The 14,300-nt window shown below is 41.4% G+C and overlaps 1 protein-coding gene across 3 annotated transcripts in view; it reads left to right on the top strand.

Annotated features, from left to right (window-relative positions):
• SWAP70 (switching B cell complex subunit SWAP70) overlaps positions 1–14,300 on the top strand; it is a 36,379-nt gene that overhangs the window by 5,705 nt on the left and 16,374 nt on the right. For 2 of the 3 annotated variants that reach the window (XM_059474087.1, XM_059474088.1), the window contains exons 2-3: positions 3,173–3,313; positions 8,234–8,407. In XM_059474087.1, coding sequence (XP_059330070.1) covers positions 3,173–3,313; positions 8,234–8,407 — 315 coding nt within the window. Of the gene's footprint in view, positions 1–946; positions 970–3,172; positions 3,314–8,233; positions 8,408–14,300 lie in introns of those variants that run through there. The other variant, XM_059474089.1, reaches the window with a different exon arrangement.

The following is a 14,300-nucleotide window of genomic DNA, read 5'->3' as shown; positions in this document are numbered from 1 at the left end:
ATTGTTATCTGGGCCAAATTTTTGTCACTGAGCAGTAAGTAGTCTAGCATTTCTCCCTCTCTCTGTAGAAATGCAGATCACTTTTCTGGGACCTGGTTAAATGAAACTACTCAGATGGTAACAATTCAACAGGTGCTGAAAGTTTTGGAAAAAGGGAACCCAAGAGGGGAGCAGCTCTGGCAGAGCAGACCTGAAGGTAAAGCAGCATGAAACAGGGCATAATAAAGTAAATCCAGAGTCTGTGATGACCTTTGGCATTCAGCTTGCTTGTATTTGTATTTGGAACAGAACACTTTCAGTGTTCCCAGGGAAAGATGGGATGCCACCAGGCATCTTTCTTAACAATTTTCCCTTGAAAGTGAAGGAGTTGTTGTACCTGGAGTGCACTGGTGTCATGAACCCCCTGCAGGCTGCCTGTGCTGTCTCAGACCCCAGTTTGGGGACCCCACTGTGCCCGTGTGCTGCAGCAGAGATGAGTCTGTGGGCTGGGGCAGGAACTGGCCTTGGCAAGAAGGTAAATTGTTAAATGTGGCATCCAGAGCATGATAAATGCAGAAGGAGAAAGCTGCCTAGCAGCCCTGTGGGCACTGGGGGAATAATCCTGACTGCTGCAAAACTTCCTCATGCTTGATGCAGCTTCTGCAAGGCAAGGAGGTTATTTTGTACCCCAATTAGTCTGGTGCTCAGCTGCTTGTTGGGGTTTTTTAAAATGGTTAATTAACATAGAGTATCTTCAGGTCCAGATAATGTGATTTGAGAGAACAAAACCAAAGCAAAGGAGACCTCGGGGCAGAATTTTTCTGGCTTACCCTGCACGTGAAGAATTCAGCTGGCGCTTGGCCGCGTTAGAGAGCGGCAGCTTTGGCAGGCACCGAGGAATTTCCTGAGTTATGAAAAGAGCCCTGGGCACCAGAGAGATGGCAGATAAGGCACATCTTAAAAAATCATTGAAAGTGGAATTCTTTCCTGGTAAGTTGGTCACTTGATGTGGAAAGCACCTAGGTTTCTGTCAACCCAAGCACACCAAAAAAAGGAGAAGACAAATATGTAGAAAGCACATGATAAGAAAGTATTTTATCAAGACTTTTTAATTTACTTTGGTAGTAAGCTGAAATCAGTCATGCTTTCAGAATATTTTTGTTAGCTGAGTATTTTTTTAGTTATAGTATTAGCAACTCCAGTGTGGTTGGAAAACAGTGATCATCTCTCTCTCTCTCTCAGAAATTGAAGAATCCCTCAGGCTTCTATAAATAACAGCAGAAGCCTTAAATAGAAGGGGAAGCACACATGATAGTACATTCCCCCAACCCCATATGTAAATCACATGGACTCAAATATTTGATCTGGTTAGAGACAAGGATGGATTGAAGTGTTGATGGAGAGTGGTGTGAAGTATGATAACTTCTAAATGCTCTTTTGCTGCTTTGGGAAGTGCAGCTTTTGTTGTGCTATGGCTGATGCTGTTGTTTAACTCTTTATAAAATTCTAGACCTTGTTAGCTCTGATGCCTTAGTGTTAGCATACATCTGTGAAAATATGTATTTCTCATGGAAATGTCTCCTTTTCTGAAAGCAAGTTTAACTTTGGAGGTATATAGAGAGGAATGCTCCTCTGAACTGAATATACATCTTGGGCCATCTTTGTAATGTTTCCTGCTAACTAACTAACTAACTAACACTTAGATTCTGCTGTCTCCTTATAATGCATCAGAATAGTAAATGTACATTTTCTTCTTTCTTGGGGGTAGGTGGGTGGGGGAAAGCCCAGACATTTTAAGTGTGTAGCTTTGGTTTGATTTCCTAGGCTTTGACAACTTCAGACTTTCACTTCTTCTTTTACAACTACTTCATCTTTGATGATCTTTTATGTCTACTCACCTAAATAGACATGCTTATAAGTTTTCTGCACATTTGGTTTTTTTTACTGTTTTCCCTTTGCATAATTTTGGTCTTTTTTAAAAAATTCTATATAAAACCCACAAAAGTCAGTTGCACTTCATTCCATGTAGTTGTCAATTAAAAAATAATGGCAAAAATAAAAACATACCTTTTTGAAAAGATGTGATCTGTTTTACCTTTGTGTAATTTTTTTTAGCTGTATTTTTTTTGCCTTTTTTGCATTTTTTTCTGTGCAAACTCTGCCAGGGTGTGTAATACTAAATCCTTAACCCAGCTCATGTTGGTGGTACATCATCTCCAGAGGCTCAGCTCTGCATCATGCCAAGGGGTGATGTGGGCAGCCTGTCACAGGTGTGACCTGACCCCAGACAGTGTGAACAGCCAGGGGGAGGGATGATGGTGCTTTGCTGTTTTTTGGGAAGTGCTGGTGGCACAGGAGTCCCTCCTGGCCGGGCTCTGCCTTCCTGTTGGTACTGGGGTGTTGGTCTGTGCTTGCAAAGCTCAGCTAGGGCTGAAGAGCTTGAGGTGTGCTGGCTAGTTTGTTTTTAGTAATTCAGTACTTCCTTAAAATTAGTCAAGTGTGTAGTCTCTTCTTGAAGGTCATTTCTCAAGAACAGACATGAGTGTTAGTGGGTGTCGAGTTCGTGACATACTTCATGCAAATAGCTTTTTAAAATAAAAATTTGAGAAGCACACCTAAACCCTTCCTCTTTCTGTAACATTACTTTCCTTTGCAGCTGAGCCATGGGGTCAGTGTTGAGAAGCAGCCCAAAAGCAAGCAGATGAAAGAAATCCATAGTTAATGCTTTAATCTGAATAGTCTTTTCTTTGTAAACTAAAGCTACATATTAAATTGTTTTCTTTGTTACTCATTTTCACTAGAAATAAATATTTATAGTTTCAAGGGCTAGGTGTTTGTGGTTGTTTTGATGGCTATCTGACTTCACCCTGCAAATATTATTCTGGTGTTCCTGCATGCCTCTCCTGGTTTTCAGCTGCATGGGGATATATGTACAAAGGGGAGCTTGTGTAGCTGCATTTGTAGCTCTCTAGGGCTGGACCTCTCTGCTCACATTGCTTCTGTAACAGTCAGCTCTCTGAAACCATCAAGTGAGGATTTTTTAGTTATGTTTTGCAAAACTTTGTGGGGCAGAACTTGCGGTGACATCAAAGTGTCACTTTGCACATGGTTTTGGAGTCACAGGTCTGCTCTGGAGGGAACCCACCATGGTTAAAGCTGACAGCAGTGTCACTGGTTTCTCTTTTGTCCTCAGGTCCTTTCTCACAACTTGTGCACAGTGTTAAATGTTCCCCATGATCCAGTGGCCTTGGAAGAGCACTTTAGGGACGATGATGAAGGACCAGTTTCCAATCAGGGTTACATGCCTTACCTAAACAAATTCATCTTGGAAAAGGTAAGTTTTGAATTCTCGTGCTTTCTTGTATCAGCTTTTGTTGTTAGAGTGTCTTTGTGGTAGCTGGTGCCTGCAGGAGGCTGCTGCTGGTGTGGAGACACTGGTTGGGAGTGTGTCTGTGAGGTCCCCATGGTGTGGCTACTCTGGGGAGCCTGTGCCTAAAAATGGAAGGGTGCACTGCTCTCCACATCTTGTATTTCCTGTTATATCTGGCCCTTGCCTAACTGTGTTCATGCAGAACTGTGCTCATATTAATAAAGAGTAGGCACACAGTTTGTGGGAATTGGGAGTGGGGCTGTGGCTGAGCCCCATCCCCAATGGGCTGCAGCTGTGAAAGGCAGGTGAGCAGTGTTGGAGGTGCTGAGCCAGGGAGTGCTGAGGGGTTACTGACCAATCACCAAAGGGAAGAGAGGGCTCACAGGTGCAGTGCATGAACTTGAGGAGTATTAAAAGGTTGTGCTAAAGAACAAGAAGGGCAGAGGCTTGTAGCCTTCTGAAATTGTGTGGTGATGCTCTGTGTATTGTGGCTGTCTCAACTGTGACATGTGCTGTGACAATAAAGCACTTCAGCCTGAATTTATCTGAAAGTGGGAGCTGTAGGTTGTCCCACATTATACTGCAGCTACAACAGATTATTGTCACAGACTCCTTTGCAAACAGAAAGGGTAAAAATATCTTCACTGTTTGTCACAAAGTACTTTAATAAGTAGATCCCTTCAGAAGGTTACAGTGGGTGACATTAGGGTGTGTTGTGAAGTTCTGCCTTGCAAGTTCTTTCCTTTCATGTCTGAGCATTAGTCAGTCTTCTGTTGTGCCTTGTTTCAGGAGAAACTCCGGAAAGCCAGCAAGGCTCTCCCTCTCCTCTCCATCATGTTGTAAAATAGGTGCTCACTGGGTTGGAAAGTGAGGAAGCCCCAAACAATGATCTTCCTGCTTTTTTTCTGTCCTCTGTTCACCTACTGGGCTGGGTAGTGAAAGCAGCTCACATGATGGTGGAAACAGCAGCTTCAACACCACTGATTTCTTGTACACTTGAGGGCCAGCCCCAGAAACCCTCAAACTTTGATGTTGTGGCTGCAGAGATGCAGAGCTGTTTGCTCTCTTTCATTATGTGAAGAAGTCCTGAACTGACACTGCTGAGAAGTCTAGTGCAGCAACTGCAGATGATGCAAACTCCTCAGCCCCATTTGCTGATTTCTGCTCCTCCATTTAATAGTGGTGGAATATGTGATATATATAATGCAGTCTGGCAGCTTCTATCTAGCTTATCAGCTTCTCTGCCTCTCTGGTCTATGTTTCTCTTCCACCCAAAGAGTATGAGAGACATGCCAAGTGTCCTGTTTGATGTGTGGGAGTTGATGGCCTTTATTACACGTCAAGGTAACTCTTTAATGTCTTGGTTGTTTGATGCTGAAGAATCCTGCTTTGTCCCAAAGAAGTTGTGATAGCCTTTCTGCTTCATCTTGGCTGTCTGAGATCCTGTGGAGACCAAGCAGTCTTTCTTTTCAAATTCTAGGATAAAAGAATAGGCCTTAATTTATTTTGACCAAAGGATTACAGTGGGAGAGGCTGAACCACAGTGGGTTAATGCTCTTTGTAGACAGTAGGAAGCCATTAAGTAAAGAGAACCCAAAAGAGATATGTATGGCTTTTACAAATATAAAAATGCTTTATTGTTAAAGGGTGTTTCTAGGGAGAATAGTTATGAAAATGAAGAGCAAAATGGCATTTAAGTAACACTTTTATATTAAAATTACAGACCTGGCTATGTAAGTAAGTAGGTATGAAAGGGAAGAGCATGACTGTATAATTTCTTGGTTTGTTTTATTCATATACTGATCTGGCTTCCAGTGATTGCCTGATATATCCATATCATCAGTTAATCTTAAAAGATGAAAGTGTTAAGGAACAAGATTAAATTATCTATAACTTGATGTTATTTGATCTTGACTAAATGCTTGTAAATAAGAAAATTAGTGAAGTTGTTTGGACAGAAGGCTGTCTTTTTGGACAGGAAAAACCTTGTCTGTGACTTCTCTTCTTTTAGAGATGAGTTTACATCAGTGCCAAAAGACAACATGCAGTGGGATGAAGTCACTGATTCATTGCGTGTCTCCTTTGTTTAAAACAAACAAACAAAAAAAGCAAACAAGAAACTCCTTCTTTATTTTTCCAAGGCGTAATCTGTTATTTTAGATGGGGTGATAGTAGAAAAATTGCTCTTAGTATATTCTAGTAAGCAAAGCTACTAAAAAAGAGTTATGCTTTATACCCCAGATACACAGGAAGTTCTCAATTTCCATACAGTGAATTAATTAATTGATTCAAGCAAGAGCCACTGGCTCAAGAAAGGTTTTTTGATCTTAAGATATTTGCTCTAAGACATTCATAAATATTTTATGGATGATTTCTTAAATTTCTTTTAAAATAGTTGTATAGCTGTGACTTAGAATTTTATTGAGAGGACTTTGTAACCTTTGGAAATAACTTGTATTGTACTCTTAAATGCAGTTGTAATTCTTAATATTTTTTTTTGGTGCTAACTTATCCTGCAATAAAGCTTCCTTATATAGAACCAAGGAATCATCAAGAAAGGGACAATTGTGAAGAAAGACAAGGTAGTTAAGTGAGGTATATTTGCTGCAACTAATTTCCTTTATTCACATAGGTAATTTCAGTAAATTATTTGAGTAATTAGTACCGTCTGATTGATGATTTCCAGTGTTATGCATCTTGTTACTCAGCAGATACATCTGTCTAGAATTTTCTTGTGTCAGAAACAAAACCTGTAAATGTCTCTTTCAGGAGGGAGCTGTGATTTGCCAGTATAGTGTCTTCATAATTTGTTTTACTTGGTTCCTTAACCATATTTTAGCATGTTCTGTTATTTACAATGTCTGCCTTTAAATCCCAATTGGAAATGTTTCCCTTTCAGTGATGGCAGTGGTGTCATTTTACAGCAGGCCTTATTCAGAGCAGGGAACAGTCCTGGTGAGAGGAGACATTGTTCAAACCTCAGGTTATCTCATCTTCCAGGCAACTTCATGAGTGCAAGTTACACTACCAATGCTTGTTATATTTTTGGAACTGTTATTTTGGAGAGCCAGGGCTTGTGTGCTGATGTAATTATTGTCCTGAATAATTCCTAAACAGTGTCTCTGTTCTGTATGACATGTGGGCCCCACAAAATCCTTTTCAGAACCAAATCTGGATTCTGAAAAAAAGGGTTTACATGTCTAAAGTGGGATTGCTGGCACTGTGGGACCTCTTCCCCTGTGGTAAGATGGCTCTGAAACCTCCTGCTCAGCTGGTGAACAGTCCTGGTGGCAGGGACGTGCTGTGGGTGACCTGGGCTTTGACAGGAGTGTCTGAGGGGCTGCACTCCTGCTTTGCTGTGGTAGCAGAACCCATGCCACCCCCAGGGCGTTTCCTGGGTGGAACTGCTCACTGGCAGGGCGGGAAAAGCACTTCTAGAAGAGAAGTCCTGGTTCATTGGGCAAGGTGGAGGAGACACAGAAAAAGCACAGGCAAGAGTAGCCAAGGAGTGAAGCTGGTGAATAGAACAGAGAAGGAATCCTGACTTCTAGCCCTCCATCCAGAGGGTGTTTGTCCATTCAGTTGGTGTTTCGTTCAAGATCTGTGTTTCTTGTGCAAACAAGACAGACGCTGAGCTTGTGGCTGGAGCAGCTCTGGCTCCTACAGCTGCCACCTCATTCAAAGGACAGCTGTGGCCTCTGCAAGCATGCAAAGTCTGTGATTTTTGTTGATATCTCACTCTTATGCCTGGAGACTATTCTTGTCATCAGGTTGGTTTCTTGTTTACTTCTGTATTTATTTTTTTATCATTTTTCCCCTCTTTTTCCTCTCCACTCACATCAGTTCATCGACTTCCCATGTCTGCCACTGACTGAGCCAGTGTGGTGTGGTCACTGTATTTGACTGCCTGCCAGACTAGGCAGGAAATCAGACAGTTTGCATTGGTGCTCGAGGCACCTGAGATCTGTGGTTTGGCTTATCTTTAAAAAAACCACTGACCATTACTGATCTCACTACCACAAGAGGTACAACAACCTGTTCCTTAGATGTGTCTTACAGAATCTCAAAGGGGCTTCCATTACAGTGCCCAACATGCTTTAATCAGTAACACATTGGTAAAGAAATAGCATTGCTAAGTTATGGGGAGATAATAAATAGGTTTAATGTATAACTTAAACAAAGGTTTGAAAATAAAACAGTAAATGAGAGCTCTTACCTGTATAAATAATTCACAGATCTGTAGATGCAGCTGCTAGATATGATAAAGGATAATGAAAACAAGAGGGATTTTTGTATCAATGAGGTGAATGTTTGCAAGCTTGAGAAAAAGCAAAGATTTTAAGTGGATTAGCATTTGAGGAAAAAAAATTATTCTGTGTTTATGAATATTTTTGAAGAGTTAGTTTGAGTAATGTGAAGTAAAAAACATACTAAGGGTCCTTCCCAGTTGTTGCTCCAATATTGCTTTTAGCATATCCACATGTGGATTTGGCTATGCTGGTTTCCAAATTTGCTATATAAAATCTCAGTAAGCCAGTGCAATAGGAGGGCAGCTGGAACTGAGTTCTGGAGGTGGTTTTGAAGCTAATGTGCCAGAGGAAACACAGAGTGCACTGTAGCCTCCTTTCCATGGAGTCAGAGTGTAATTAACTCAACCAGAAATTGGAGGTTGGATGTCAGTTTTGCTAGGAGGAATTCCTTATTTTACCCCATGCAGGAAGTCAGGCTAGGTTGTTACAGTGCTCTTTTTGGGCCTTGGTGTTTCATGCAAACTGCAATTTTCTTGCTGCTTTTTGTATGATGAAACCTGACAAACATTGTCTGTCTGCTGTTCTGTGCCATTTGTGCATATCAATTTGTTGTTCTTCAATTTCTTCTCTTTAGGTTCAAGGGAACTTTGACAAAGTTGAATTCAACAGGATGTGCTGGACTCTCTGTGCTAAAAAGAACCTCTCTAAAAGTCCTTTGCTGATTAGTGATGAAGATGCATTTAAAGTGTGGGTTATTTTTAACTTCTTGTCAGAGGACAAATACCCTTTAATCATTGTACCTGAGGAGGTAAGAAACAAAAATTTAAGCTCTTTAACTCCAGTTTGCCAAATGTCTCAGTTGAACTGGTTTAAATGTGATACTTTCTAGAGATTTAAGAGGAAATATTGTTTAATTTAAAACTTTTATTCCCCTCTTTTACTATTTATTGTAAGGCCAAGGATGCATTTCTCTGTCTTCTTCCAGGGTGGATATATGGGGATTTCCACAGGATACTTGAGATATTGATAGCTCTGTGTGTCTGTCATTTAAGCAGGCTGGACTAAACAGGATATGCATGGATGTGATCTTTAATCACTGCACTTGCTTATAGGTAGTTACAGTTTTACAAGGTCCATGTGATTCTGAAAAAAAATGCCCTCATATTCTGTGTTATTGTGACTTGCAAGATGAGTCTTCAGTCTCATGTCACTCTCCTGACAGGAGAATACAAAATTTTCTGGTGGTGTCTGTTTCTGATAAAACCAGCCAGCCCCTGAACACTCTTGCTTGAAATGTCAGAGGGAATAACACCAGAGAGATCTCTTTATACTGGCAGTTCATGAACAAGTATTGGCAGCACTCAAATAGGTATTTTAACCCTAGAGCAAGATTTTGGTATCTCCCCTTCGGGATGGGTGGGGAAAGAAGCAGAAAGATCAGAACTGTTGGCATAAATAACCCCTTGCAAAACTGTGTATGCAAATCTCAGGGGTTTGCAGTTCAGCACTGGAGGATGGAATAATAAATATTTGCAAGTGTTGAACAGCCAGGGATCAAAACAGTCTGATTAACATGGTACTCACAACATAACTGTTGGACTCCAAGGTGTTGTGCCAAACCCTCCAGTACAGATAGCTCTCCTATCAAAATAAACTCTTCAGTTTTGCTTTCTCACTCACTTTTTAGCAGGACACTTTCACTCTGCACATTTCTAGTTTTTGCCAGACTGACCCATGCCAAGGCTCTACCTGGCATGCTGTATTCCCATGAGAAATGAGACAGTCTTCTTGCTTGCTGTCCCATTTGTTTCTGTTGGTTCTGGGAAGCAGGGATCATGGTTATAAAAGCTAAGACACCTCCTTTCTTAGTGCTGCTATATTTGGCTTGGTAGGTCAGAGCCACTAAAAGATGCCAAAACTGGGATTGAAATCCATGTCTCTGGTTTGTCACTGTGTCCTGCTGTGCAGCCTGGCTTACCTGTGGGCAGACATTTCACATCTCCTGCATTGCTGGCATGGTTAAAAGCTTCAGCCCTGCCAGTTCTGGGGTGTTGCTCCCCACTCCTTCTCCACCAAGGAAGCCCCAGATTGGTGCTGCCTTCTGTGGCTGCTGCCAGGTAATGGCAGAGTGTTGGCAGATCTGCTGCAGAGTCAGCACTGAGCTGAGAATTTCCTGATTCCCAGATTTTGTATGTGCTGTTGTTTGCTTTCCTTCCCATCCTTCATGTCCAGGTTAACCTGTACTGCTCTTCTACTTGGATTATTTTAAAAACTCTGATTGTGGATCTGTATCTGCATCTCCTTGATTACAGCAAGATTTAAATTGTGCAATATGTTTAAAGAAAGCCTACAGAGCCTGACTGATAAAGAAAGGCTGCTCTGTTCTTATCATATACAATGCCTGTATTCACTCCACCTTCCCTCAGACCACACAGGTAATGTAATCAGCCACTGCAGGAATGCTGCCTGTTGAACTCACTCCTTTCTGCTTTGCACTGCTCCTGCATCAGGTTCTCTGTACTTCTGGAAAATTTCCCATTTACTCATCTGCTCTCTGCACAAAATTCCCAAAGTAAAAATGCAAAGTCTCAGTTTCAGCCAGTTTTGCTTTTTCTCAGATGTTTTGTATCTGCCTTTTTTTACAAAATGCCTTGCAGGTCATGTGTACAGCGAGGGGATTTCTGTGAAGTGAAGGAGAGGAGGAGGGGGATGGAAGCCCAGCTGTTTGTTCTGTTGATGTTTTGCTGAGAGCAGTGTAAACCTCTCATGTGTGACTACCCTTCCCACCCAGGGAGCAGGCTCTCCTGCCCTACCCTGCTCTAATCCTTGGCTGAGAATATTGCAACACACCATCCTCTGCAGTTCTGGCTCAGAGATCCAGCTGTTTGTGTGGCATCCAGCTGTTCCCCCTCCTGCCTCCCTTCCACTTGTTGGCTTTTGTTTTGGTTTTTTTGTTTGTTTGTTTCTTTTCCACTTTATAAATAACTGAGAAACTTGCCACGTGCTTTCAGTTTGGAAGGGTGATCCCTTGAAGATTTTTGCATCCTATCTTGAAAATTACAAGACTTCTTTTTGTCTCCAGTGAATGTATTAACACAACTTCATGTGGCTGTAAGGATGCCTTTTCTTCCTCCTTGGAGCAGCTGCTCTTTGAAACATGCAGTCTGAATTTCCTCCTTTTTTTTTTTTTTTTTCCTTTCTTTTTACAATTTTAAAATGAGATAAGTGGTTTCTGCTGTCACTTCATAGATTCCATATCTCATATCTGAAAAAACCTCCTGCTTGAGTGCAGTTTCACCTTATTTGCACTATGCTGACTAAATATTGAAGCCACTGTCTTTCCTTCTTGCCCATGTCATGTACTTTTGCACTGCTGCTGCTGTGCTGGGCCTTTCCTTTTGGACAGCTGAATGTGGCAGGGCTGTTACCCCCAGCTACAAAGTGTAGTACTACAAAGTGTAAGTCTTGATTCCCTGCCCAAGGGTTCAATGGGCAGCAAGTGGGGAATGGCTGCAGTTCATCCAGAGAAGGGAGAAGAGGCTACTTTGGAAAGGATTCAGAGATGCAGGCTGAGAAGAGCTTTAGGCAGAGCAGGGTGAGGAAAGGAGCTACCAGGAGAGCATCTGAAAGCAGTGGAGAGGTGGTGCAAGGGCCAGAAGCTGCTTATTCAGCAGAGGCCAGGCTGAAAGCCAGAGGCAGGACTGGCCCGTGCTCCTCACCTGCCCTGGAAGGTGGGATGCTAGCCCTGCACTTGAGGGAGATAAGGTTTGTAAATCCAGTGTGGGGAAGGGATTGGGGTGGGGTGTGCAGTTTTGGAATGTGACTTCAAACTTGAGAGGATCCCTCTGTGTTACAGGGAGAAGTCAGGTGACAACAGAGACAGGAGACACAGAGACAGACGGTTACAGGGGGCAGTGGGCACAGCCGGGAATGGCCTTGCACTCCAGTGTTCCTTCTGCTGCCTACTGGTGGGCAGCTGAGAGCCCTTGGAAGAGCTGGGAAGGAGCAGAGATCCATGAATGTCTATTTTGCAAAGGTGCTCATGTGCTAAGGCAGAAAGCAGGGACTGCCTGGGAGCTCCTTCCCCTCCCCACAGCCAGATTTTCCATTAGATCATCTGAGATGCAGACATCCAAGTGTGTGTTTCCTTCAGCTCTTGCTGGCATTACCTCTTCCATGAGAAGGAAAAAAGGTGGAGAGAAACTGAATCCATAAGAGGAGAAATATTTCTCTTTGTCATGAGCTTTCCTTACAAGTCACCTCTTAGTTGTTACAGACTCATTTGTGTGTCTTGGTAATTTTTAACCAGACATTTTCTGTTTCATAAAAAGGTTTTCAGGCACTTCCCCTTTCTTATTTCTGGACATGTGACTGCAGCCTTGGGAATGCTTTATCGTTGAGAGCTGTGGTGTGTGGTTAGTTGTGTTTCTGGGCCATTCTTCGTGGTGAAACTCAGAGATACACACACTGCAAGCTGCATACTCAGTGTTGTAATCCATTGTTCACAGTTTGTTTCAAATAAACCAAACATATTTGCTGCTTTTGGCTTAGTGAGGAAAAATTGTACAGTCATTTTTCACTTGTCCTGTATTCTTCAAATTTATTAACAGATGGCATTTCTAATCCTCCTAAGATGAGTAACTCTTACGTGGCTTTTTGTGCATGTCAGAATGAGGTGATGTTTTCTTAGCCTGGGGAGGTGAGAATCTGATCCAGTGGTGATTCTTTTGGAGTGTGTTTGTATGGCCATGTTCGCTTCCTTGTTGTGCATTCTAGTACCAGAAACTGAAAGAATGAATGAAATACTGGGAATTGACCCTTGGCCCTTCAGAAACGACATTGAAACTGATATAAAGAGAATGAAAGCTGCTTGTGTGGGGTTTTAATTGACTCATGATCTCTAAAAGTTGATGACAGTGGTTAGGAAGATTTTTAGTCACTTGGTTAGGAGGACTTGCTATTCCCATTTCACTGCCTTCTTCCTTGGCTGCTGCATGAAGTAGTTTTCAGCTCACACAGCAGGTTGTTTCTTGAGTTCACCTTTACTATACATCACTTAACACTGATTAAATATTAAAAAAAAAAGAAAGCAGGTAGTGGCTTACACTGGATAATGAATACAGTTTTGCTGGTGGAAAGGAAGAAACAATTATTGACTTAAAAGTAAGTGATGTTCTGATGGGATGAAGAAAATGAGTTGATGATGACTTTGAGAGGGGCTATGACTGCTTTCAAGGCTGTGGCCCAGTAACATACATTCCCACAAATTTTTGTGCAATGTGAGTGGACTTTTAACATCTGCTGTGTTAATATCACAAACCTTATTTGAATAGTGTGAACCAGAATAGCCTTGTCTGCTGTGCTCTGCTGGGCATGAAGACCTCCTTGGCATTCTTTTTCTCATTCTAAGAGACCCACTCATATAATCAGAAATATTTGTGAAAAATCTGATGCTTCAGTCCCTGTGGAAGCAGGAGTACCTGGAAGAGGAAAGCAAATAGACACTGAAACATGGGGAAAATAAAGCGCCCTCTGAAACAAGCTCCCAAACAGATTCGTGTTAGAGCTCTGTTCTTTGTTACTATTTTTGATTTCTCTTGGCAAAATTCTGGCTGAAAAGTTTGAGATGGAAGCTGGTTTTGGTAGTGTGGGTCCCTACTGGTGTGTGTAGTGTTAACAACTCCCTGGTATTTTTGCACCTGTATTTTGCATACTTTTGACCTGAAAGCAAGGCCCTGTTAAAATAGCAGCAAACGTTGCTTCACTTTTGATTTTTAGCCACAAGAGTAGTTTATGTTTGAGACAGGAGACTTAATTTGTCAGTTATTTGCTGGGTTGGCATGTCTCTGTGGAGGAGGGGAAATGTCATTTGCTCTCAGGGTTCCTCATTTGAGCACCTAATGGGTGGTTGCTATTTGCTTTCACACTGCTGCAACTTATTTCTTTGTATTTACCTCATACTTCCATTTTCATACTGTGCAAAAGTCATTGTTGCTGTTGAGCAGATAGATCAGATAAACCTTTTCTGGCAACTTTGGTTAGCCACGTATGTGACTGAATTCAAGATAAACCTTTATTTTTTTTTTAATTTTAGAAATTGAATTGTAACATGCACAGGCCATTTTTCAGTTAAGAAGAGTTAATGTAGTTCAAAATAATGAGTATTTTATGTACTTTGGTGAGGTTGTAGTATATTTGTATTCATGTAAGTGACTTGTAGGTGAGGGTTGACAGACTTAAATGGTTAAATCTAATCTATGAACCAAAAAAAGATAAAGTGTGTACAAATGACAGTAAAGGAAACAATGCGTTGACTTATTTTTAGTGTATTCTATGATAACATGTACTAGCCAAGAGTTCTGCATTGCATCATTTCCAGACCATTAGTTTGATCCACATTTTATTTATATGGCTTGAGCAAAGATGGGGAAAAATTATTCTGATGTGCTCTTTGTGTGTGTGTTCCATTGTCTGCAGGTGAGACCTGATACTTTTAGATAATTAACCAAAGGAATTTGAGAGTTTGAGACCTTAAGTTGCCATGCCTCAAGCAGTGTAAGAGGTTGTGAAATTCTGGAACAATGAATTTTATAGTTGGAGTTCTTTTTTTTTTTTTTTTTAATTACTATTTGTAGCATTTTGGCAGATATGTTATCTACCTAATTAAGTCTGAATTATTTTAGCTTTCTTTCCAGTTAAAG

This window comes from Ammospiza nelsoni, chromosome 6 (genome assembly GCF_027579445.1).
Source record: "Ammospiza nelsoni isolate bAmmNel1 chromosome 6, bAmmNel1.pri, whole genome shotgun sequence".
NCBI lineage: Eukaryota > Metazoa > Chordata > Aves > Passeriformes > Passerellidae > Ammospiza > Ammospiza nelsoni.
Note: the sequence above shows the minus strand (reverse complement) of the source record. Positions and strands in the feature narration are given on the sequence as shown.